The sequence below is a fragment of the Zalophus californianus genome, chromosome 10 (genome assembly GCF_009762305.2).
Source record: "Zalophus californianus isolate mZalCal1 chromosome 10, mZalCal1.pri.v2, whole genome shotgun sequence".
Classification (NCBI taxonomy): domain Eukaryota; kingdom Metazoa; phylum Chordata; class Mammalia; order Carnivora; family Otariidae; genus Zalophus; species Zalophus californianus.
In genome coordinates, this window is record NC_045604.1 from 43792937 (window position 1) to 43819910 (window position 26974).

General features: G+C 37.1%; 1 protein-coding gene across 1 annotated transcript in view; it reads right to left on the reverse strand.

Annotated features, from left to right (window-relative positions):
- Window positions 1-3653: 3653 nt before the first annotated feature.
- SHCBP1L (SHC binding and spindle associated 1 like) overlaps window positions 3654-26974 on the reverse strand; it is a 39636-nt gene continuing 16315 nt past the window's right edge. The window contains exons 4-10 of the mRNA XM_027612385.1: window positions 25863-25949; window positions 25566-25784; window positions 12669-12774; window positions 7348-7501; window positions 5760-6010; window positions 4848-4970; window positions 3654-4031 (exon numbers count right to left, since the gene is read on the reverse strand). Coding sequence (XP_027468186.1) covers window positions 3780-4031; window positions 4848-4970; window positions 5760-6010; window positions 7348-7501; window positions 12669-12774; window positions 25566-25784; window positions 25863-25949 — 1192 coding nt within the window. The 3' untranslated portion in view covers window positions 3654-3779. The remainder of the gene's footprint in view (window positions 4032-4847; window positions 4971-5759; window positions 6011-7347; window positions 7502-12668; window positions 12775-25565; window positions 25785-25862; window positions 25950-26974) is intronic.

Below are 26974 nucleotides of genomic sequence, written 5' to 3' on the forward strand. Positions count from 1 at the left end.
AACAAAATATGTAGCAATATATTTTGTTAAAAGACAACTGTTTGAGGTTTCAATTGAACAATAATATGTGAAAGGAAACTTAAATGTTACCCAAATCTGTGGTCGTAAGCTTCTGTGGACTGAGAGGCTCCTTTGAGAATATGATGAAAGCTGTAGACTGTCCACCAAAAGGCAGGTACACAAAATTTTTCTGACTTAAAATCTCTGTAATTCACAGACTCTTGAAACCTGTCTATATATTCCAGTGTAAGAACACCTGATTTGGTTCAATCACTGAAAGTATAGTATATTTACATAGTTTTCTCATTTTTCACTTTAATACTTTGGAAGAATTAGACCTGTCCTCAAATGCAATCAGTTTAGAAGATAACACATACGCGCTCTGGGACGGATGTCTTACCAAGAATGGCCAATTACTCCTATAATCAGAGCAACTTTTCTGTGCCCTGTGCTGCCAGAGGAATGTCTTTCAGTCTTTTGATCTGTAGCCACCTGCCATTTCACTGCTTCTACTTCATAAACTGACAACAGGCTCTAGCATTGTGGGTCCCATTCTGCTCTTCAGTTGAGGCTCTGCTCTAGCTGCTGCCTGCGTGGTAATGGAACAAAGGAAGTCTCCACTCCCACTGCCAGTCTCTCAGGAAAAGCAAAAAGGGATTCAAATTCATCCCTTTTCATTCCGCATCACAGGCCACTCTTCTAATCTTGATTTGCCCAGTCTACACCTTCAGAATCCTAACCTCTTCAGCCCCAGCAACTGTGATGAGATATCCTTAAAAGCCCTGGATTGTAAATCTTATCTCCGTTTTTAGCACAGGCAGAGAGCCACTAGTGTCATTCTTTACAACTAAGTTATTACTTGGATTGTACAGACAGTGTGGGATGTAATGTTCCTAAGACCCAGCACCTATACTCTCTTTAAGAAACTTACGGTCTCATAGGAAAGCCAGTTACGTGCACAAAAGGGAAGGGCAGAGCAGAAATACTGAAACTTCCCTCCTTTCGGTTCTAAATTAGAATCTCCTAAATGTATACAAGCTATGCATTGGGTAGTTGTCCTGGTGAAGGAAACTTTCAATCCCATTTGAGGAACAGACTTAGGGTTTGTCTTCCCTTGACCTAGAAAATTGGTTAAGATAAATGGTAGGCAGACTAATGCCCCCCACCAAAGATGTCCACATCTAATCCCCAGAACCTGTGAACACATACCTTACATGGCAAAAGGAACTTTGCAGATGTCATTAAAGTTGAGGACCTTGAGATGAGGAAATTATCCTGGATTACCTAGGTGGGCTATATCTAATCACATGAGTCCTTAGAAGTGGAAGAGTGGGTCAGGGCAGTGACACAAGAAGAGGCAGGAGAAATTCAAAGCAGGAGAGGGACTCAATGCCTCTGAAAATGGAGGAAGGAAGCCATAACCCAGGGAATGTAGTTGGTCCTCCGCTGACAGCCATCTAGGAAACCTCTCAGTCCTACAACTGCAAAAAGCAACACTGCCAGCCACCCAAATGCACAGGAAAGTTCCTGTCAACACCTTGAATTTAGCCCGGTAGGACCCATGTCAGACTTCAACCTACAGAACTGTAAGATAATAAATTGGTGTTAAACATTTAAAGTTGTCATTTGTTACACTGGAGGGGAAAGTAGAGACAGGAAGGCGAAGGAGAAAACTTTGTCAAAGACCAAATTTCTTAGAAAATCTAAAAAATGCTTTTATGTGCTTGAGAGACAGAGAAAACCTACTCTGAAGTGGGCCTGGAAAAGAGAAATTGGTTGGAAACCAATGGCAGCAACACATAAAAGGCAGATGACCGGTGAGTGAGCAGTGTGCTCACGAAAAGCTCTTGCTCTTTTTGCTCTCAAAAGATCCTTTGTCCATCACCTCTTCCTGAAGCCAGAAACAGAGGAAAATCCCTCCTCTTACAGCTCATTTAATTCATTGTAGAAAGACTGTTCTTGTTAAAGCCTCCATGACAATACCTGAAATTATCTCACGTAACCCAGTTAATAAGACCTTGTGTAAAAAAAATTAATGAAAAGGCTATTGATGAAACTGAAGAACAACCATGCCTTATTAGACTCTCAACCTCAAGAGATTCTCTATGGCAACACAGGGTCACCTTTGAAGTTACAGAACATGAAATAAAAGTCAAATTGAGGAAGGAAAATAAGTGTGTGAGTCTGAGGGCTTATTTCCTTTTATATACAAAATCAAAAATAAAATACAATGTAAGTTCTGCTTTGTGAAAAAGACCATTAGTTGTATCTTAGGAAATGGACCCCCTATTTTAGAAGACACATACCCATCCAATTTAAAGATAACTCTTAAAAAAATAAAGATAATTCCTAGCTTCAGTTGCAGTTAGGTGGAGCCATGTAATAAGATTCTAGTGGGAAGGAGGCATGAAAGTTGGAACAATGTGTGTAACTTTGTAGAAAGGTCCTATCCCTTCTGCTGCATGGCTGGAATTTTTTTTTTTTTAAAGATTTTGTTTATTTATTTGACAGAGAGAGACACAGCGAGAGAGAACACAAGCAGGGGGAGTGGCAGAGGGAGAAGCAGGCTTCCCGCTGAGAAGGGAGCACGATGCGGGGCTCGATCCCAGGACCCTGGGATCATGACCTGAGCCGAAGGCAGACGCCTAATGACTGAGCCACCTAGACGCCCGCAGGGCTGGAATTTAAACAATGGCTTGAGCTATTGCTCAATTGCCATCTTGGCCCACGTGGTGATTTTGAATGGAAACCATACAATGGTAAGACAAGATAGAAGACAATTTTTTTAAAGATTTTATTAATATTTGAGTGAGAGCACAAGCTGGGAAGGGCAGAGGGAGAAGCAGACTGCTGAGCAGGGAGCCTGATGCAGGGCTTGATCCTAGGACCCCGGGATCATGACCTGAGCCGAGGCACTTAGCCAACTGAGCCACCCAGGCACCCCAGACATCTGAATTTCTAACATGGAACACTTACCTACCAACCCTACACTGAGTACCAACATGCGTTATCTATTAACCCTATACTTCAGATTACCTCTGGACTTACTGAATATGAGGAAGAAATATATTTCTATGTTCATTTTTTTTTTTTTAAGATTTTATTTGAGAGTGAGTGGGAGAGAGAGAAGGAGCAGGGCGAGAGGGAGATGCAGCGGACTCTGCTGAGGAGGGAGCCCAACGTGGAGCTGGATCCCAGGAGTCCGTGATCATGACCTGAGCCGAAGGCAGACACTTAACCAACCGAGCCATCCAGGCACCACTATGTTTCCATATTCTTTACTTCTTTTATTTTGGATTTCCTTGTTTGCTGCAGTTGAACCTAGTTCTATATAATATAGTGAGTGCTATAGTGCTGTCTTACCTTATTCCAGTCCTAGCACAGATAAATAGGTGAATCAGGAATTGGCTATAAACTTGTTTTCTGTTATCTACATAGAACACCTAATGCTTATTGGACTAAGAGTATCAAAAACAATGTTTAAAACCACATTTGCTTTGGAATTAAGTAGTGATGATGGTGGTACCTTTTACTAAAAATATACTAAATACTGTTAAATTATATACTTTAAAAGGGTGAATTTTATGGTGTGTGAATTATATCTCAAAACTTATTTTAAAAAGTTAAAATGAATCATCCAATGAAAGCATTAGAATGTTTAAATATTTTTTAATTAAATAGGTTTTGAATTTAATTAAAACCACCATTTCTGTGGGATATGAGAATTATTTACTAAACAAATCTCTGAAATATAAAACATTAACATAAATCCAGATGCTTTAACTTGTGACTATTCTGATATCCCCCTTCAAGTTTGCTTCTATTTTATTGTTGTTCATCTCCAGGTTCAGATTCTGCATTACCCTAGAGAGCATACTGTCATCTTTTTTATCCCCTGAAGCTGCCCCTTTGTTGAGGGCTTCCTCTGCTACAATAAAAAATTGTTCAGTTGGTTGAAGAATGCTTACACCATAGCCATTGTTGTTGTAAATATGATTATTAGTCATCTTCAATTTTGGTGCTGGAAGAACCTGTTAAATTATTCAAGGAAATTAGTTTTTTAATAATTTCTATAAAAACAAAATATGAACTGTAGAATTTATTTTTAGGTTTACATGTTTCTTTAAAACAACTGAATCTGTTTTGAGCAAGTGATATTTTCCTCACACTGATTGTTGTAATAATAACCAAGGAAATCTCTAGTGTTGAAATATTAAATGAAGATTTCAGTTTATTTTATACAACAATATCTCATGAAGCTTTTAATATAACAAATATGAAAATAATTTCAGATATCAAAAATGATAAATTTTGAAATAATAAAGTAATTTCAAATAATTATATGTAACCTAGAATTCTAGGGAAATACTTCATTACATAAGTCTAGAGAGGGACTAGAAGAGTAGAACTAATAGAAGTAGAAAGGAATGGGAAGGCATTTCACTTACAAATTGCTATTGTAATTGGTTATTTTAATTGGCTAGCTTAAATTATTTTATAAACTTTGAAAGTAAGACTTAAATATTTCATAATATATTTATTATTTTTATTTGCTTTACTTTCCAAAATGTATTATAGATCTGCCCAATGAAAAATCTAGAACATTTTTATAAAAGCAAAACTATCCACTTCATCAAAGTTATCTGCTACAAATTTAAGTTGAAACTATTAAATTAGAAAGCTAAACTTGTTTTATATCAGCCATCATTTAAACCATATTTTAATTATCTCTACTATTATTTTCCAAATCAGTAACATTTAGACTAGACTTTGTCTAGAAGTAATATTTTAGTATTTTTGTGATAATAATTCTTATAACAACTGTACATTAAGAAATATGAGAATACCTTCATATTAACTCCACCTAAGGTGCTTTTTGAATTGTCAGTGGTTCTGAGGTTATTACAGTGATGAATTTCATTTCTTTCTAAAATGGCTATGCTCCCAGGATACAGTTCAACACCAGCACCCTGTAAATTAAAAGCAAATAAAACAATCTCAAAACACACATGTACCTCTCCAAAATTTTCTTTAGATTTAAAACTTGTAATTCTATTTTAGCACTCTCAACAAAGTTACACAAAAATATGATAATTCATGTAATGATTTATTGTAGAGATAATGTTTAAAAACGTTGAAAACTAGTATTATCTGTGTGTTGGAAGATCATTGGGTCTAGAAAGAGGGCTGAGGTCACATAGTCTCATTGAGTCACACTGCTCTCCCACCCAAATGAAATCTCTAGAAGGGAGCCAAAAATCTCTTTAAGCAGTTCTTTCAATTGTTATAAAAATTAATTTATATATATTCTAAATCCCTCAATGCTGCTAATGTTTACTTCCTCAGTTTAGTGGAAATTAAGTCATTCTATTAAAAAAAGGGTCCTATTATTTTCATCCTTTATTCTTTCTTTTCATTCAATTTTCCAGTATTTTAATACTCTGTGATTGTTATCTGAAGATTCAAACTCATTTCTTTTTAAGTAAACGTTAACAAGTTAACTGACTCATCCGTTTTGTAGCCACCAATTCCTAGATTTAAAAAAAAATCACATTTAAAGCCAGTAATTCTTTACTTTGGACTTAACTTAGTTCATTTTTCCTATGTGTGCTATGACACTCTGTACTTGTCCTCATTTTATCAGTTTCTAAGCTTGATTATAACTCAATTCAAAGATGAAGTAATTGTTACCCTTTGCACATTAAGATCACTCAAAGTTATCTGTTGTCGTATAAAGCTGTTTTTATAAAATGAAATACCTGGGCACCAGTTATTTCACTGTCTGTAATTGTCAAAGCAGCCCCTGTAAGAACACACACTCCTGTTCCTTCACATTTTAATATACAGTTTTCTAGAGTCATGTGACCAGACTCCACCACCACAATACCATCAACTGTCCCTTGTTGTATCAAAGATAGATGCATTAGCTTCACATTATCAGCTTTAGACACCACGAAACTGTCATGAGAAGGTTCAGAAGTAATCATAATTTCCTCTCTCTTTCCAACTCCTGATTCATAGAGAAAAACATGAAAAAATCAGTAATCCCAAAGTTTAAGGTTCTTTAGTCATTCAATAATACTGTTTTTCTTTTCACATTTTTAATAAGTAATATATGTAACTACTTAACTATATAATCTTTTGTCCATATTTTGATGCCATGATGGGAGAATCTGGGTTTATAGTCAATATAGATGTACCTGTGTATTCAACATACTCATTCCATAATATATTTTCCTAAATTTCCTATTAACATAATCAACAGTCATTTACAAAATGTCTAAGATATAAAAACTATCTTACCCTAACCTGGTTTCAAAACCATAATAAATTACCATAACCAAAAAAAGACTGTCAGAGACTTGTGAATTAGGTTATAAGATTAATGTAATCATATCCACAATTTTGATCTAGAATAGTCAAAGCAATCATCTAAATTTAACATCAATCCAAAAATAAGGGGTTGTATCTTCAAGAAGGCTATAAAATTTGAAAATGACAAATATATTATTACCCATGCAGTTCAACAAAATACTACTGATTACAGTCATCAGGATCTAGTGAATTTTTGCTCAATTTTTGAATTGACAGGCAAAACCTAAGTCACCTGGTTCTTTTCTTTTGGCCACACAGTGGGAATATCCTTACTTCAGTGTTAAAGGACAGAATTTAAATTACTAAAATAGGTTCAGAACCTAAAAGAAATTTAGTAAACTCTTCTACTTGTAGCAAGTTTGCATATGAATTAACCTGAGAAAATGCTGAATATATTTTAATATAGCCTTACATTTGGGTTTTCCTACTAAAGTGATAAAAAAATGCAATAGAGGAAGAAAACGTAGTTTGGGTAAAAATAGTACAAACAGGTTTTTGGGTTTTTTTGTGGTTTTGATCTTTTTAGAATCTGTGCTTGTAGTGCTACACTATCATGGGGAAGAAGTAGTCTCATTGATTTGCTTTGGTACATTATGTCCAAATGAAGTCACCTGTACAGATAATACACTCATGAACAGGTGAGAAAATCTTAATTGTAAAAAGTACATAAGGGGGGTGCCTGGGTGGCTCAGTTGGTTAAGCGACTGCCTTCGGCTCAGGTCATGATCCTGGAGTCCCGGGATCGAGTCCCACATCGGGCTCCCTGCTCGGCGGGGAGTCTGCTTCTCCCTCTGACCCTCTTCCCTCTCATGCTTTCTATCTCTCATTCTCTCTCTCTCTCAAATAAATAAATAAAATCTTTAAAAAAAAAAAGTACATAAGGGATTTTTGTGTTAGGTAAATCATGTTTATAATATACAATTTTTCCAGTATACATTGCTATAAAAAGATTGCAAAGGATGCCCTGCTAACCCTTTATAATGATGTCATCAGTCAATAAAGCAAGATTTACAGCTTGATATTCTCCTGGAAAAATAACTACGGTATCTCCACTATAACAACTATCCAAAGCCAAATCCAAATCATCATGCTGTTGGAGAAGTGTGTCTGAAGATAAGTCCTTTACCTGAAAAGAAGAAATAAAACAGTACACTTTTAACAATGAATTAAACTGAAACAGGTCATTTTAATCAGTTAACTTATCAGTAACGTGCTTTTCTCAAAGACTTACCTTGTATATTACACTGTAATACACCGTAAATACTGTATGTCTTCATGTTCATTAAATATTCCAAATATCAGTGTATCAACTAAGGGAATGTTGAAACGGGATTTTCTTTACAATCACTAATAATTTTACAGCTATGAAAGACTGTGCCAGAAGGCAGAATTTTTTTTTTAAAGATTTTATTTATTTATTTGAGAGAGAGAATGAGAGATAGAGAGCACGAGAGGGAAGAGGGTCAGAGGGAGAAGCAGACTCCCTGCTGAGCAGGGAGCCCGATGTGGGGCTCGATCCCGGGACTCCAGGATCATGACCTGAGCCGAAGGCAGTCGCTTAACCAACTGAGCCACCCAGGCGCCCAGGCAGAATTTTAACTTAGCATATTACCTCCCAAGGCTTACAACAGCTCTTGGAGGGGAAGTAATATTATCCCCTTATCAGGTGAAGGACATTGAAACTCAGTGAGATGAAATTATTTGCCCAAGGACACAGAGTTGGTGAGTGGTTAAACGAAGCTGTAGATGCAGGGCTTTATGACACCAGATCTCTTTACAGTCTACCACTTTATTTCTTTAACTCAAACTAATCCTATAATTTTAGTAAATCAATAAAACTTTATATATTAAATATTCTAGAACTAAAAATAAAAGATACCAGGAATCTGCACTGAGAGTAGAAAAGGGAGGAGAACTTCATTATTAGTACCATGAAGCGTGGGGAACTTTCAAAATAAAATTTGAAAACTGAAGTTCTGAAAAATGCCTATTATTTTATCCCAATAGAAATGGCATTATCATTCATATATCTTTTTTCTTATAGAAGTGGTTATAAGAAAAACATTAAAAATGAAAACATAACAAATGGAAATTTTGACCTAAATAAAAGTATTTATATAGCTATTTCCTTTTAGTCTTTCTCCCATGCATATATTCATTATTCATAATACCAACATATCATACCACGGCTTTGAATCCTGACTTTTTAAAGATTGATTTATTTTAGAGAGCATGAGTGGGAGGGGTAGAAGGTGAGGGAGAGAGAATCTCAAGCAGACTCCAGGCTGAGAGCAGGGCCCAACTCACGACCCTGGTATCATGACCTGAGCTGAAACCAAGAGTCAGACATTTAACCGACTGTACCACCCAGACACCCCTGAATCCTGACTTTACATTACATCATATTTTCCCATGTCTTCAAATATTTTTTCAAGGCTAATGTTTAATGATTACATAATAATGTATCATATGGGCATATCATAATTTATCATAATTATGATTTTCTTACTCTTAGATTGTTTATACAATTTTTTAATATTCTGAAAATACTACAATAAATCCTTATGCACATCTCTAGTTATTTATTTAGGATAAATTACTAGATGGGGAATTATTGTGTCAGAGGTACAAAAGATTTTAAGTGTCTTGGATACATATTGCTAAATTGCCCTCCAGAAAAGTTTAACCAATTAAAGTTTGGTTTGAGAACTCATTTTGCTATAAACTCATCAGCATGGGGTATCTTTTAAATTTATAAAATATTTGCCACCTTAATAGGGAAAAATCTTCACTGGCTCATGTTAATTTCCATTCCTTTGATAAGCAAGAATGAACAGTTTTTCCAGATATATTTGAAAGTCAATCCTTACTAATTCAGCAAACCACTATATTCATTTACATATGTATTCTAAGTACTTTGGTGGCAGAGAGTACAATTACCTCTGTAAATAAATAATTTGGAAGAACTCTAGAATCCATCTCATTTATATTTTTCTTATTCATGAAAATAGGAAATCCAGGAGAGAGAAGTTTGCAGGGGAACATAATGAGTTTAGTTTTGATGCCAGTCAATTTGAAGTACTGGTGGAGTCACTAAGCAGAGGTATCCAGTAGACTGCATATAAGAGTCTAGAATATAGGACTAAGATTTGACTGGGCATAAAGATCTTGGGAGTTATTTACATATAATTTGAGCATAGGAATGGATAAGTAGCTATAAGACTGTATAAAGAGGGAAAGATAGCACTCCAGGATGGAACACTGAAGAACATTTAAAGAACAGGCAGAAACGAAATCTCAAAGCTGAGACTGAGGGGTAGCCTAAGAGGTGGTAAGAAAATTAGGAGACCACGACGTCAGGAAAGGAGGAAGTAGTTGATAATGTCAGGTGCTGAAAGGTTAAACAAGATGGTGATCCTTGAGTTGTGCTTACTGCATTTAGCCACAGCTTGGTCCCACATTGACCACAAGGGCATTTACACTGATATTCTGGAGGCAGAAACAAGACCACTGTGAGTAGAGGCATGAATATGAAGGCAGTAGAGACAAGTACAAATAAATATCTCAAGAAGTTTTGCTGTCTAAAACAAGAGATAGAGACGTGGTATTTAGGATACACATTGTTTTATTATTTCAAAAAACAGAATTGAGGGGCACCTGGGTGGCTCAGCCGTTAAGCATCTGCCTTCGGCTCAGGTCACGATCCCAGGGTCCTGGGGTTGAGCCCCACATCGGTCTCCCTGCTCGGCGAGAAGCCTGCTTCTCCCTCTCCCACTCCCACTGCTTGTGTTCCCTCTCTCGCTGTGTCTTTCTCTGTCAAATAAATAAATCTTAAAAAAAAAAACAACAGAATTGAATACATCTCAATGCATTTAGGAAGGAAACAGTAGAGAGAAAGATACAAAAGAGAGGTGATGTCATGGAAATAGTGGAATAAAGAGTTCCAAAAAATGGTTCTTCCACTGAAGCAATTATTAAGTTGGGGGAAAAAAATGACAGAATGAACATTTCTGGCACTCTGGAACCTAATCAAACACAGCAACCCATGGAAGTGCCTAATGAAGAGGCTGTTAAAATTTGGCTTAAAAAAAAAAATGTGTTTTTGCTTAGCTGCTTACCATCTTCTATTCCCCAGCTCGGCAGCAGCTGTGAAAAGAACAACCCATGTTTCTGTGGCTTGCCAGTGCTGGAGCAAGCATGGGGTGGCCTGAAAGGGCCCTGCATGGGGGGGGGGGTGTCCATGGGCAAGCATACGGACCTTATTCTCAAAAACAGTGTGGTGGTGAGGGGCGCCTGGGTGGCTCAGTCAGTTAAGCATCTGACTCTTGATTTTGGCTCAGGTCATATCATCAAGGTGGTAAGATCAAGCCCCTCATCAGGCTCCACACTGGGCATGGAGCCTGCTTAAGATTCTCTCTCTCCCTTTCCTTCTGCCCTTCCCTTGCTCTCTTTCTTAAAAAAAAAAAAAAAGTGGTTGTGCATTTTGACTAGTCAGTATCTCAGGGAAAGGACTGACAAAGCTGACTTGTTTCACATCCCCCTCAGAATTGAGTGATAATGTAGGTATCACTTAATGAAAGCATTTAAAAACATACACAACCTATAGATGTCTGGGGCAAAGGAAAACCCTGCAAAGGAGGAGGCTGAGAAGGAAGATTCTTGGGGAAATAGGGCTACCTCATAAACTAGGACATCTAGAGTGAAATGCACATGACCAGGGCTGGATGCATGCTCAGGAGAGATCTGAAAGGACCCTAAGCTTTACTTCCCACTGATCACTGGGCCCTGTGCAAGCAAGAGGTGAAAGCCAAGGCAGAATTGTAAGCAGCCTGGCTTAGCTTTGAAGGCGTGCCTCAGCTCAGAGCGAATTTGCAAAGACTGTGAGAGATTCTTGTTTTTGTTTTAAGCTGTAGGTGTTTATGGAAATTTGTCAGGTAACTGGCTACCTGCTGAGATTACATAATAGAACTTCAGTAGCCACACACAAAAAGAAATACAGCTTTTGCAAAAATAGTTGGAAAATTTGCTAACCATATGGACAACTGCAGTCCTCAACAATTAACAGAGCAAACCCTGGGGATAGGGTAGACTGATTTCCAGAGTTATTAGACTATAACATTCAAAATAACCAATTTTCAACAAAAAATTACAAGACAGGAAACTGTGGCCCATTTACAGGGAAAAAGATTGACAGAAACCATCTCTGAGGAAACACAGACAAGCCTTTGGATTTATCAAACAAAAACTTTAAATCAACTGTCTTAAATATGCTCAAAATGCTAAAAGAAACTGTGGACAAAGAACTAAAGGAACCATAAGGACAATGTATGAACAAATAGATAATATCAATAAAGAAACAAAAATTACAAAAAGGACCCAAATAGAAATTCTATTGTTGAAAATTACAATAGATGAAATTAAAAAAAAAAAAAACCTCACTAGAGAGGCTTAGATATCATATTTGAGTGGGAAGAAGAAATAATCAATAAACTTGAAGACAGGACAATTAAAATATCCAGTCCGAGGAGCAGAAAGAAAAAAGCAGAAAGAAAAATAAACAATGTTGAAGGGACCAGTGGTATACCATCAAGAATACAAATATATGTATTATAGAAGTCCCAGAAGGAGAAGAGAGAAAGGAGCAAAAAGAAGATTGAAGAAATAATGGCTGAAAACTTTCCAAATTTGTTGAAAGATGTGAATCTACACATCCAAGAGCTTAATGAGCATCAACAAGGATAAACACAAAGAAAGCCAAACCAACACATATAATCAAACTGTTGAAAGTCAAAACAAAGAATCTTGAAAGCAGTGAGAGAGAAGCAATTCAGTATATACAAGGAATTGGCAATAAGATTAATGGCTGATTCCTTAACAGAAGCCATGGAAGCCAGAAAGCAGTGGGATGACATATTTAAGGGGAGTGGGTACTGTCAACCAAGAATTCTATATCTAGCAAAACTATCCTTCCGTAATTTCTCAAATGTGTGAAGCAGCAAGACTGTGGATCTGGTTCAAATGGTATCTCCCTCAAATGCAGTCTTTCTCATATTTGTCTCCTATCCTTCCCATAGCTACTATTAGCATAGTGCCTAGCAATAAGGTTTGTACTCAGTAAATAGTTGCTGACATTTATTTATTTAGTATCTATTATATGCTAATCACTGAAGTGGATGTAATGGGGGAAAGAAGGCATTAATGTCAGATAAGAAGCCTACCCCCAAAGAGCTTCTTTTCTGATTATACACAACTACAACTTAAATGAACAAATAGGGATAAAGTGTATTTCTTACCATGTCAGTAGTCATCACTTTTGCCACAATATGTGTTATAGTCTTTCCAAAATCTCTTTTTCCCTTCCTGCGCCTCAGAATTCTTGGAAAGAAAGGTCCATGAACTCTAGAGTTGAAAATATTTATTATGATTAAATTAACCTCAAAAAGACTCAAGCTATACTTACTTAGAAAATAAAACTTGGCACCAAGCATCTTTGAGAAGTAGGTTTCACTAATTTTAAGCTCTTTGAGAGCAATGAGCAAATTGAGAGCAATGGAATGATTAAAATATTTTAGATAACTGAGTGTTTAAACCCTTGAACTCTAAAATCTTTTCATTTTCATGGTTTGTACCTGGAAATCTGTATGTAACCCCCTACAATCAATGCCTCTTACCTCAACTCTTTAATACAGTAGAATATTTTCCTGAATGTACTTTCATAGTCCAATGAATGTGGACTCATAACAAAGCAAAGGTGGGTTATGTCTGTGATATACGGTATAAGAATGTTTAGGGAAGTACCCAATTTTAGATACTGTGTTCAACCAACAGACTCTTTTGTTTCAAAGGATATGGTCTCCATAGATACGTTGACTGTGGCCTCCCAACAGAACAATTATAGCTTCTTTCTGAGTTGTGTGTGTGTGTTTTTTAATTAGTTTGCTCTTCAGCACTTCTAATTAATTCCACTCTTTCTCTTCTTTCTGCTCTTCTTTATAATTCCTATTTCCTAACTCTTAATCATGTAAGTGTTATCAAAAGAAAGAAATTTTGAGCATAATATTTATCATTACTATCAGTGGAAAGGGACATTCCTTTACCAACAGATGTAGCTTTACTAATAATCTCCTTAGGTGCTATATTTTGGGTTCTCTGCAGCACTTTATTGCTTGACATGTTTCACTGAACATTTCAAAAGTAAACCCATTCAGCATTTTTATACCTATTTAAGCAAGTGACTATGATCTTGTGAAAGAGAACTACTCACACATTTCTTTACCATATACCTGATCACTAGCTGCTCAAAGAGTACAGCATCCTATGTTCAGGAAATACAGTAGTTTATCATGCAATCCTAGTTTTAAAATCAAAAGTATATATCAGTGGGTTTTTTTAAATCAAATTTATTAAGGTATAATTTACATAACAAACACTCATTTTAAGTAAACCATCCATGAGGTTTCACAAATGTGTGCATTTGTGAATTTAACTCAATCACAATAATCAAGGTATAGAACATTCCCATCACACCGATAGATTCCTTCGTGCATCTTTGCACTCAATCCTCCACACCTATTCCCGGGCAACCACTGATCTACTTTCTGTCATAGAGTTCCCTTTCTTGGATTTTTTAAATGAAATTTTAAAGTGAAATAATATATGAGGTACTCTTTTGTGTCTTTTTTTCAGTCTGTTTTTTGAGATCCATCATGTTATTTTGTGTATCAGCATTTTGTTTATATTGCTGAGCAGTATTTCATTATTGGATTTTCTGTATACAAAATCATGTCATCTGCAAATACAGATAATTTTATCACTTCTTCCTTTCCAATCTGGATGGCTTTTTCCTTGCCTATTGCTCTAGCTGGAACCTCTATTACAATTTGAATGGAAGTGGTAAGAGTGGATATCCTTGTCTTCTTCCTGATCTTGGTGGGGAAACATCCATTCTTTCACCTCTAAGTAGGATTTAGTTAAAGGTTTTTCACAGATGGCCTTATACAGGCTGAGAAATATCCCTTCTATTCCAAGATTTTAATTTTTATCATGAAAGCATTGCATTTTGTCAAATTCTTTTTCTGTGTCTATTAAGGTATGGCTTTTGTTTTTTTATTTATCAATATGGTGTATTATATTGATTCATTTTCATGTGTTAAACCAACCTTACAACCCTGGGATAAATCCCACTTAGTCATAGTGTCTGATTCTTTTACCATGTTGCTAGACTCAGTTTGTTAGTATATTATTGAGGCTTTTTGCATCTATATTCATAAGGGATATTATTCTGTAGCTCTCTTCGATGTTTTTGTAGTTTTGGTATCAGGGTAATAATTGTGGCCTCACTGAATGAGTTGGGTAAATGTTCCCTTCTTCTTCTTCTTCTTCTTTTGAAGTTTGTAAAGCTTTGGTGTTAATCCTTTAAATATTTGGTAGAATTCACCAGTGAAGACATCTGGTCTTTGGCTTTCCTTTGTAGGTAATTTTTAACTTGCTAATTTAATCTCCTTACTTGCTATTGGTCCATTCAGGTTTTCTGGTTTGGCTTGAGTCAGGTTGGGTAGATTTTATCTTTTCAGGAATGTGTCCACTTGATTTGGTAATCTAATTTTCTGGCATATAATTGTTCGGAGTATACCTTAGTAATCCTTTCTTATGTCTGTGCAGGTTTTTATGTGAATGTAAGTTTTCAACTTATTTGGATAAATACCAACAAGGAGCACTATTGCTGGTTCATATGCTTAGACCACATTAAGCTTTTAAGAAACTGCCGAACTATCTTCCAAAGAAGCTGTGCTGTTTTTTTTTTTTTAATTTTTTTTTTCGATTTTATTTATTTGAGAGAGAGAGACAGAGATAGTGAGAGAGCACAAGTGGGGAGGAGAGGAAGAAGCAGGCTCCCCACAGAGCAGGGAGCCCGATGCGGGACTCGATCCCAGGACCCCAGGATCATGACCCGAGCCGAAGGCAGACGCTTAACCGACTGAGCCACCCAGGCGCCCGAAGCTGTGCTGTTTTGCATTCCAATCAACAATAAATGAGAGTTCTGGTTCCACAACACTGCCAGCAATTGGTATTGTCAAGGATTTTTTGTTTCTGTTTTTGTTTTGTTTTTTGGATTTTAACCATTCCAATAGGTAAGTAATGGTATCTCATTCTTTTAATTTGCAATTCCCTAATTGCAATGATGTTGAGCATTTTTTATTGGCTTTTTTTTTTTTTAACCATCTGTATATCTTCTTTGGTGAGGTGTTCGTTCAGAATGTCCATTTTTTCTTTTTATTTAAGATTTTATTTATTTATTTGAGAGAGAGAGGATGAGAGATAGAGAGCACGAGAGGGAAGAGGGTCAGAGGGAGAAGCCCCCACTGAGCAGGGAGCCCGATGCGGGACTCGATCCCGGGACTCCAGGATCATGACCTGAGCTGAAGGCAGTCGCTTAACCAACTGAGCCACCCAGGCGCCCCATGTTCCATACAAATTTTAGAATTGTTTGTTCTAGCTCTGTGAAAAGTGCCAGTGTTATTTTGGTAGGGATTGTATTGAATGTGTAGATTGCTTTGGGGAGTATAGACTTTTTTTTTTAAAGATTTTATTTGAGAGAGAGTGTGTGACAGAGAGAGAGAGAGTGCAAGCAGGGGAGATGGGAAGAGGGAGAAAGCAGATTCCCTGCTGATCAGGGAGCCTGATGTGGGACTTGATCCCAGGACCCTGGGATCATGACCTGAGCTGAAGGTAGATGCTTAACCGACTGAGCCACCCAGGTGCCCCAGGAGTATAGACATTTTAATAATATTTGTTCTTCCAATCCATGAGCATGGAATATCTTTCCATTTCTTTGTGTCTTCTTCAATTGCTTTCATAAGTGTTCTATAGTTTTCAGTGTGAAGATCTTTTTTTTTTAAGATTTTATTTATTTATTTGACAGAGAGCGAGACAGAGAGAGAGGGAACACAAGCAAGGGGTAGTGGGAGAGGGAGAAGCAGGCTTCCTGTGGAGCAGGGAGCCCGAAGCGGGGCTCGATCCCAGGACCCTGGGATCATGACCTGAGCGGAAGGCAGACACTTAATGACTACGCCACCCAGGCACCCCTCAGTATGCAGATCTTTCATCCTTTTGGTTAGGTTTATATAGGTATCTTAGGGTTTTTGGTGCAATTGTAAATGGGATCGATTCCTTGATTTCTTTCTGCAGCTTCATTATTGGTGTATAGAAATGCAACAGATTTCTGTACATTGGTTTTATATCCTGCAACTTTGCAGAATTCATGTATCAGTTCTAGGAATTTTTTCGTGGAGTCTTTTGGGTTTTCTATATAGAGTATCATGCCATCTGCAAATAGTGAAAATTTTACATCTTCCTGCCGATTTGGATGCCTTTTATTTCTTTTTGTTTTCTGATTGCTGAGGCTAGGACTTCCAGAACTGTGTTGAACAATAGTGGGGAGAGTGGGCATCCCTGTCGTGTTCCTGACCTTAGGGGAAAAACTGAGAGTTCTTTGAGGATATTGAGGACATTGAGGACATTAGCTGTGGGTCTTTTGTATATGGCTTTTATAATGTTGAGGTATGCTCCTTCTATCCCTACTTTTTTGAGGGTTTTTATCAAGAAAGGATGCTATATTTTGTCAAATGCTTTTTCTTCATCTATTGAGAGGATCATATGGTTCTTATCCTTTCTTTTATTAATGTGGTGTATCATATTGATTGACTTGCGGACTTTGAACCACCCCTGCAGCCCAGGAATAAATCCCACTTGATCATGGTGAATAATCCTTTTAATGTACTGTTGGATTCGATTAGCTAGTACTGAGAATTTTTGCATCCATGTTCATCAGGCATACTGGTCTGTAATACTCCTTTTTAGTGGGGTCTTTGTCTGGTTTGGGGATCAAGGTAATGCTGGCCTCATAGAATGAGTTTGGAAGTTTGCCTTCCATTTATATTTTTTGGAACAGCTTCAGGAGAATAGGTATTAATTCTTCTTTAAGTTTTTTGCAGAATTCCCCTGGGAAGCCATCCAGCCCTAGACCCTTGTTTGTTGGGAAATTTTTTATTACTGATTCAATTTCTTTGCTGGTTATGGGTCTGTTCAAATTTCTATTTCTTGCTGTTTCAGCTTTGGAATGTTTCCTATGTTTCTAGGAATTTATCCATTTCTTTCAGATTGCCCAATTTGTTGGCATATAATTGCTCATAATATTCTCTTATAATTATTTGTATTTCTGTGGTGTTGGTTATGATCTCTCCTCTTTCATTCATGATTTTATTAATTTGAGTCCTTTCTCTCTTCTTTTTGGTAAGTCTAGCTAGAGGTTCATCAATTTTGTTAATTCTTTCAAAGAACTACTCCTAGTTTCACTGATCTGTTCTACTGTTTTTCTTTTTTATTTCTGTATCATTTATTTTTGCTCTAATCTTAATTATTTCCCTTCTGTTGGTTTTAGACTTTATTTGCTATTCTTTTTTCAGCTCCTCTAGGTATAAGGTTACACTGTGTATTTCAAACTTTTCTTGCTACTCGAGGAAGGCCTATATTGCTATGTACTTCCCTCTTATGATGTGTCCCATAAGTTTGTGACTGTCATGTTTTCAGTTTCATTTGCTTCCATGTATTTTTTTATTTCTTCTTTAATTTCCTGGCTAACCCATTCATTCTTTAGTAGGATGATTTTTAACCTCCATGTATTTGTGGTCTTTCCAAATTTCTTCTTGTGGCTGACTTCAAGTTTCATAGCACTGTCATCTGAAAATATGCATGGTATGATCTCAATCCTTTTGTACTTGTTGAGGCCTGATTTGTGACCCAGTATGCAATCTTTTCTGGAGAATGTTCCATGTGCACTCAAAAAGAATGTGTATTCTGCTGGTTTAGGATGAAATGCTCTGAATATGTCTGTGAAGTACATCTGGCCCAGAGTGTCATTCAAAGCCATTATTTCCTTGTTGATCTCCTGCTTAGATGATCTGTCCATTGCTATGAGTGTGGTGTTAAAATCCTCTACTATTATTGTATTATTATCAACGAGTTTATTATTAACTGATTTATATATTTGGCTGCTCCCAAGTTGAGGGCATAAATATTTACAGCTGTTAGGTCTTCTTGTTGGGTAGAACCCTTTATTATGATATAGAGACCTTCTTCATCTCTTATGACAGTCTTTTTAAAAAGTCTAGTTTATCTGATAGAAGTATGGCTACTCCCTCTTTCTTTTGATGTCCATTAGCATGATAGATGGTTCTCCACCCCCTCACTTTTAATCTGGAGGTGTCTTTGGGTCTAAAATGACTCTCTTGTAAGCAGCATATTGATGGGTCTTTTTTTTTTTTTAATTCATTCTGATATCCTATGGCTTTTGACTGTGGCATTGAATCCATTTACATTCCGAGTAGTTATTTTTTTTTTTTAAGATTTTATTTATTTCTTTGACAGAGACAGAGACAGCGAGAGCAGGAACACAAGCGGGGGGGTGGGAGAGGGAGAAGCAGGCTTCCTGCCAAGCAGGGAGTCCGATGTGGGACTCGATCCCAGGACTCTGGGATCATGACTTGAGCCGAAGGCAGCCGCTTAACAACTGAGCCACCCAGGCGCCCCCTCAGTAATTTTTGGTAGATATGAATTTAGTAGCACTGTATTATCTGTAAAATTGCTGTTCCTGTAGATTGTTTCTGTTCCTTTCTAATCTTTGTTGCTTTTGGTCACTCTTTCCTGCTCAGAGGGTCCCCTTTAATATTTTTTGCAGAGCTGATTTAGTGTTCACAAACTCCTTTAGCTTTTGCTTGTCTTGGAAACTCTTTCTCGCTCCGTCCATTCTGAATGACAGCCTTGCTGGATAAAGTATTCTTGGCTACATATTTTTCCCGTTTAGCACCTTGAATATATTATGCCACTTCTTTCTGACCTGCCAAATTTCCGTGGACAGGTCTGCTAACTTTATTTGTCTACCTTTGTAGGTTAAGGACCTTATGTCCCTAGCTGCTTTCAGAATTCTCCATCTTTGTATTTTGCAAGTTTCAATATGATATGTCTTGGTGTTGACCTGTTTTTGTTGATTTTGAGGGGAGGTCTCTCTGCCTTTTGGAGTTGAATGCCTGTTTCCTTCCCCAGATTAGAGAAATTCTCAGCTACAATATGTTCAAATAAACCTTCTGCCCCTTTATCTCTTCTTCTGGGACTCCTATAATATTATCGTGCTTTGTGGAATCACTGAGTTCCCTAAGTCTATATTCATAACCTAATAGTTTTCTTTTCCTTTTTCTTTCAGCTTCATTATTTTCTGTAATTTTATCTTCCATATTACCTATTTGTTCCTCTGCTTCTTCCATCATCATTGTGATTACATCCAGTCAGTTTTGCATCTCAGTTAAAGCATTTTTTTTTATTTTGGCCTGATTAGATTTTAGGTCTTTTGTCTTTGCAGCCAGGGTTTCTCTGGTGTCTTTTATGCTTCTTTCAAGCCCAGCTAGTATTCTTATGACTGTTCTAAGTTATTCTTTAGGTATATTGCTTATATCTGTTTTGAGCAAATCCTAGCTGTGATTTCTTCTTGATCTTTCTTTTGGGGAGAATTCCTCCATCTTGTCATTATGTCTAGGTTTCTGTCTTTTGCATGTTATGGAAGCTTGTTTTGTTTCTGCTCTTGAGAGTAATACTATATTAAGAAGGGGTCATACACTGTCCAGGGCCTGGTGCTTCAGGAAGTGTTTCTGTGTATGCTGTGTGTTCTCTGCTGTTGTGTTTTGGCTGCTCTTTCCCACAGATCAGTCATCTACAGAGTTCCTCCTTGCTTGCAGGGGGGAATGTTCAGACCTTTAACTAGGTGTCTTGGATTTGTTTGTTAAGATAAGCCTGATAAAAAAATTGAAAAAAAAAATCTGATCCAAGAAAAGAGAAAAGGAAAAAAAAAAAGCAAACAAAAAAACTATTAAACCCAATTCTAAAGAATACAAAAGAAGGAAAAAAGAAAAAGTCTGATCGAAAAAAAAGAAAAAGAAACAAACCAACAAATGAGCAAAAAAACTATAAGCCTGATACCAAAGGGAAAAGAAAAAAGAAAAAAGAAAAAAAGAAAAGAAAATATAAGAAATTAAAATGATAATAATAAAAAAATAAAATTTAAAGAAAGAAAGAGGGGTGCCTGGGTGGCTCAGTCGTTAAGCATCTGCCTTTGGCTCAGGTCATGATCCTGGAGTCCTGGGATTGAGCCCCATATCAGGCTCCACGCTCAGCGGAAAGCCTGCTTCTCCCTCTCCCACTCCTTCTGCTTGTGTTCCCTCTCTCGTTGTGTCTCTCTCTGTCAAATAAATAAATAAAATCTAGAAAGAAAGAAAGGGAAGAAAGGAAGGGAGGGAGGGAGGAAGGAGGGAGGCAGGGAGGGAGGAAGGAGGGAGGGAGGGGAAGGAGTGGGAGGGAGGGAGGGAGGAAGGGAGGAAGGAAGGAAGGAAGGAAGGAAAGCCAGCCTGGTCCTATTTCCACCAGGATTGGGCTGACACTTTGGAGCACTCCATGATCAGCTGACCTGGTACATGTGGTGGGGGGAGGGGGGAGGGGGGTGTTGGTCTTCTGAGGGAGAGGACCTATGAGCCGGTTCACAAACAGACCTGCCTTTGCATAGAATCCCCTACTGGGTGCAAGGCGGGCAGGGTTTTGTGCAAGTGACTCCAGCCTCCAGGTGCTGTGTTTCTCTCCGAAGTCCAACCACGCTGGTGGGGGGAGGGGAGGAGGGATGGCCTCACCCTGCCCTCTTGTCCCCCGGGGAGGGGAACTCATGGCCACAGGTGTTCAGGAGGCCCTTACAGAAAAGCAAACAACCTCCTCTCCTATGTCCTAGGCTTTTGTCAGATCGCTGCCCTCAACATGTCTGTGCCCAACTGTCAGCACACCTGACACCCCAGTTCTCCTGTGTTTTATCTCTGTCACATGGCTGGGATTCAAAACTCCAAATCTTAAAGGGCCCGGCAAGGCATGGACTGCTTCCCTCCCCTGGAGGAGAGCCTTGCAGTGCAGTCAGCACCATTCTGTCCCAGAAAAGCTGTCTCATGGCACATGCTCGGTGGCTGGAGTCTTGCAATATACATTTTAAACTAATCTTAGTCCACCTTCAAATAACACTATGCTACTTCATATATAGTGCAGGTACTTTTTAACAGAGTAGTCCCATTTTTCTCCTCAGCATATTACTGTCATTTATTTTACCAATCTATACACTATTATCACCCAATACCATCAAAACTACTATTAAACAGTATCTTTTCAATCGAGATAAAGAAAAATAAAAGATTTTAATTTACCTTTATTTATTCTTTCTCCAAACTCTTCTTAGCAACTTTCTTCTCTAAAGAACTTTTCATTTTTCTTGCAAGGTGATATATTCCCTCAAGTTTTTTTTTCCTTTTTGTCTAAAAGAGCTATTATCGTTTCACTTTTGAAAAATATTTTCACCAAATATATAGAATTCTAGGTTGGTAGTTCTTTAACTACCTCTTGGATATTTCACTCCTCTCTCATCTTGTTTGCATGGTTTCTTGTAAGAAGCACGTTGTAATTCTTATTCTTATTCACCTATAGATAAGGTGTTCCTTCCCCCCTCAGCTTCTTTATATATAGTTTTCCTCAGTTTGAATACGATATGCCTATGCATAGATATTTTTTTTGGTATTTATCCTGCTTGGTATTCTCTGAGCTTCCTGGATCAATGGGTTTGTGTCTACATTTAATTTTGGAAAATTTTCACCATTATTAATTCACATTTCATCTGCTGCATTTGTTCTTTTTCTCTTCTGGCATTCCAATTACACATATGCTGCACCCTTTGAAATGGTCCCACAGTTCTTGGATGTTTTCTTTTTTCATTCTTTTTTTTCTTTGCATTTTTTCTGAAAAGATTCTATTGACATACCTTCAAGTTCACTGATTCTTTCCTCAGTTTCATCCCATCCATTAGTAAACCCATCAGAGGTATTCATCATTTTTATTGTTTTTTATTTCTAGCATTTTCTTTTAATTCATTCTTAGAGTTTCCGTTCTTATGTTTACATTATCTGTCTGTTCTTACATTTTGTGTCTTTTTTTCATCAGAGACTAACATATTAATTTGGTATTTTAAATTCCATCTGATTAATTCCAAAATCATAATTGAGTCTGGTTCTGATGCTTGCTTTCTCTCTTCAGGCTTAGTTTTTTCTTGCCTCTTAGTATGTCCTGTAATATTTTGTGGAAAGCCAAGCATGATATATTGACTAGAAACTGAAGCAAATAGTCTTTTAAGAGTGAGGTTTTATATTAATCTGGCCAGGAGGTAAACTGTGTTTAATGTTTGCTATAACTGTAGGGGTCAGAGGCCTCACATTCCTATGGTGTCCATATTTGTGTCTCCTCTGTTGCCTTTGAGCTTCCCTAAGAACTCCTCTTTAGACAGAGTTTGTGTCTTGTAGTTCTTTTAGCTATAATCCATTTGTTATACTGGAGCCTGACTGATGTGTTTGGTATGGTATGGTGGAGAGGAATTGTCCTATAATCTTATGATTAAATATTAGTCTTTGAGTGGGTCTATGTCCCTGGACCGTAACCTTCACAACTTTCTTAGTGCCCTCCTCTTCCCAGATAGGAAGGCTAGAGGGGACTGGAGTCAAGGAAATGCCTCTTTCCCCTAAGTGGGAAAAGCTCTGGTAAAGTCTTTTCATCTGGTGAATAAACCGTTGTCATGGAGATGCTCTGGGTATATTTCTTTCTTTTTTTTTTTTTAAGATTTTATTTATTTATTTGACAGAGAGAGACACAGCTAGAGAGGTAACACAAGCAGGGGGAGTGGGAGAGGGAGAAGCAGGCCTCCCGCAGATCAGGGAGCCTGATGCGGGGCTCCATCTCAGGATCCTGGGATCATGACCTGAGCCGAAGGCAGACGCTTAACAACTGAGCCACCCAGGCACCCCCTCCCTTTTTTTTTTTTTTTTTTTTAAGATTTACGGGTATATTTCATAATAGTAACTTTCCCATCCCCAACCAGAGGCATAATGGGATTTTTCTTGACTCTTCACCAGAATTCCTGGAGGCAAAACCCCACAGAGATGTGGGGTATCTCCCTAGGAACTTCATCCCTCCAGGAGTTTCTCACTTGAATACTAGTCCACACGCAACCATCAGCAGTTTAACAAAATTACCACTTGTGTTCTTACAGTTTATGGCTCTAAGTGGTTATCTGTTCCAGGTAAGCAGATCTTGGTTGTGATTCTGAATTTACTTCTTTCTCCAGATTTCAAGGTGGCAGTTTGCCCTGTGACCTCAGTTTTCTTATGGGTCGAAGAAAGTCATTTTCAGTTTGCTCAGCTTTTTTCTTTTTTTAAGGATGGGAGCGATAATTAACAAGCTCTTTACATGTCAGAGCTGCATCTGAAAATATTTTATTTGTTTTTAAGTTTCCATTTCTCTGTTGAGATTCTCCACTTATTAACACCAGTTTTCCTGTAATTTGTTGAACATATTTATAATAGCTGCTTCGAAGTCTTTCAAATCTAACATCTGGGCCTATTCAGACTCATATTTTATTAAATATCTTTTTTCCTGGGTATGGATCTAATTTTCTGGTTTCTTACCATGCCCATTAAGTTTTGGTTGAACACTGGAGACTTTGGAAAATATATTCTCATAACTCTAGATTGTGTTTTGTTCTTCTGAGGATTGTTATTCTTGTATTCTAGCAGGCAGTTAACTTGTCTGGGCTCAAAATGCAGCTGACATGTCTCTTCAGTTCTCTCTAACTCCATGCTTCAACTACATATTTTTTTTAAAGCATGGTTCCCAAATTTCTCTCCCCAACCAACGCTAGCACAGTTTAGTGGTCAGTCAAGAATTTGGGCAGAGTTTATGCTAAAATTCTAGATCTCACCCCTTTTGCAACTCTTCTTTCAGGATACCCCACCTATATTTCCAGCTCTTCTGCCAGCTTTGCATTCTGTCCTTTGCCATCATGAAGTAGTTGGACTGCATTTTTTGCTGCCAGAGCTATAAGAACTGGTGATCCCTCTCAGACTGAAAAGCAACAAATTCTCATTTCTTACCCATTCCAAGGATAAATACATTTCAAGGCTCTTGCCTGCTTTGGTTATTTGACAGTACCTTCAAATAGCTGGATACTTTCAATACATTTTTGTTCAAATTTTATAATTGTTATCTATGCAAGGGTTTGGCCAATTAACTTACTCCACCACTCCCAAACCTAGATTCTCTGTGATTATAACTTTTAAGATGAGAGAACCCTGTGCTGCCCTATGCCATTAGAATCTGAAGTCTAGTGATGATAGCTTGTATTCAAATTCAACTTTTGTTGAATCTGGATTTCTAGATAAATAGATTTCAAAAATCTTATCTATACTGACTTCCCAAAGTAATCCCAAATTTTCTTATATAGGAATCCCCATCACAACATCAACAATAGGCACTGAAATGGGATTCTTAATGATTAAAAAAGTAAGTCAAATTTGAAAGAAAATACAAAAAGAAAAGATTTAAGCTAATAGTTAATTGTTGGACAAGTAAAATGTGGCTCAGAGTTTCCTAGGCACAGAACGTGTACAGGTGGAACACAAAGGAAGAGGTTTAACAATCTAGTATGAAATAGTCAGATGTCCTTTGGCTCCATTCAAAATTTTCCATTAATTTTTGAAACCATGAGCAAGAATTCTTGTTTCCCCTCTATCTAAAACAGACAGAAATATGTACTTTACTACATAGTAATGTAAAAATATTTTAAGACATTTTCAAGTATTCTGGAGAATGATGCTAGTTAAATCTACATTGTTTTATTTATCACAAAAAGAACTTATCAACTTATGTTGGTTAAAAAAGAAGAAATTAAGAGGCAGCCAAATTATTCAACTTTCTCTTTACTTTGCATATTATATGTGGTGGAGATCTACCTCCTCTTTTCTTAGGCTTTGGCCAAAATCAAGAATGTAAAGATGAAAGATAAGGAAAGAACCAGTTTGATGACATGTTTTTTTATCCAAAAAGCCAATGATTTCAGTGAACTCAGTTATATAAAAATAACTTTCCAATACTGGTAGTTGCACTTTGTTCTTATCTCAAAAACTGGACATCTAATTTTATAATCTACTTCAGTCAGGGTAACATATATGACAAGTGATATGATAAAAGAATGCCCATGTAATCTTTTTGTTTAAAATAGAGCAAATCATTACCGGAGGCGTAAATCTTCCCACATTTTCAATAATCCACAGAGCATTACTATCTCATAGTATTTTTTCCAGCATTCAACGGCCTCTGCTGCAGATGGATCTTCCTTAATATTACTCTGATACTCGATGAGCTCAACACGTTTGTTTTTATATTTCTCCAAAGTTTTTTTGAAACGTTGTGCAATAGGACCAGGTATGGTTCCATCTTGTATATCACACCACCTGAAAAGTATCAATATAATTACAATGTTTATCTTATTATAATAATAATGTGCTGAGTTCGTTTTTAACTATACTTACAAATTAATTCTTTCTTCAATCAAAGCAGTGTAATTCTCACAACTTTCTTCATCATCCCAGTCCCTCCAAAGAAAGTCATAAAAAAACCTATGATGAATCAAAATAATATAAAAGTGATCAAAAAGAGCCAATACCATGTATATAACTAAAGACACTCTCATGTTAGAATTCTTTGTATGAATTCTGAGAAAAAAGACTTCTCAGTGAACTAATATTAAAATCAAACCTTTAAAAATTAGATTATCTAAACTCTCACTCTTTGCAGATGATATGATACTTCATGTGAAAAACCCAAAAGACTCCACCCCCAAACTGCTAGAACTCATACAGGAATTCAGTAAAGTGGCAGGATATAAAATCAATGCACAGAAATCAGTGGCATTCCTATACACCAACAACAAGACAGAAGAGAGACAAATTAAGGAGTCAATTCCATTTACAATTGCACCCAAAACCATAAGATACCTGGGAATAAATCTAACCAAAGAGACAAAGGATCTGTACTCAGAAAACTATAAAATACTCATGAAAGAAATTGAGGAAGACACAAAGAAATGGAAAAACGTTCCATGCTCATGGATTGGAAGAACAAACATTGTGAAGATGTCAATGCTACCTAGAGCAATCTACACATTCAATGCAATCCCTATCAAAATACCATCCATTTTTTTCAAAGAAATGGAACAAATAATCCTAAAATTTGTATGGAACCAGAAGAGACCCCGAATAGCCAGAAGAATGTTGAAAAAGAAAAGCAAAGCTAGTGGCATCACAATTCCGGACTTCCAGCTCTATTACAAAGCTGTCATCATCAAGACAGTATGGTACTGGCACAAAAACAGACACATAGAGCAATGGAACAGAATAGAGAGCCCAGAAATGGACCCTCAACTCTATGGTCAACTCATCTTTGACAAAGCAGGAAAGAATGTCCAATGGAAAAAAGACAGTCTCTTCAACAAATGGTGTTGGGAAAATTGGACAGCCACATGCAGAAGAATGAAACTGGACCATTTCCTTACACCACACACAAAAATAGACTCCAAATGGTTGAAAGACCTAAATGTGAGACAGGAGTCCATCAACATCCTAAAGGAGAACACAGGCAGCAA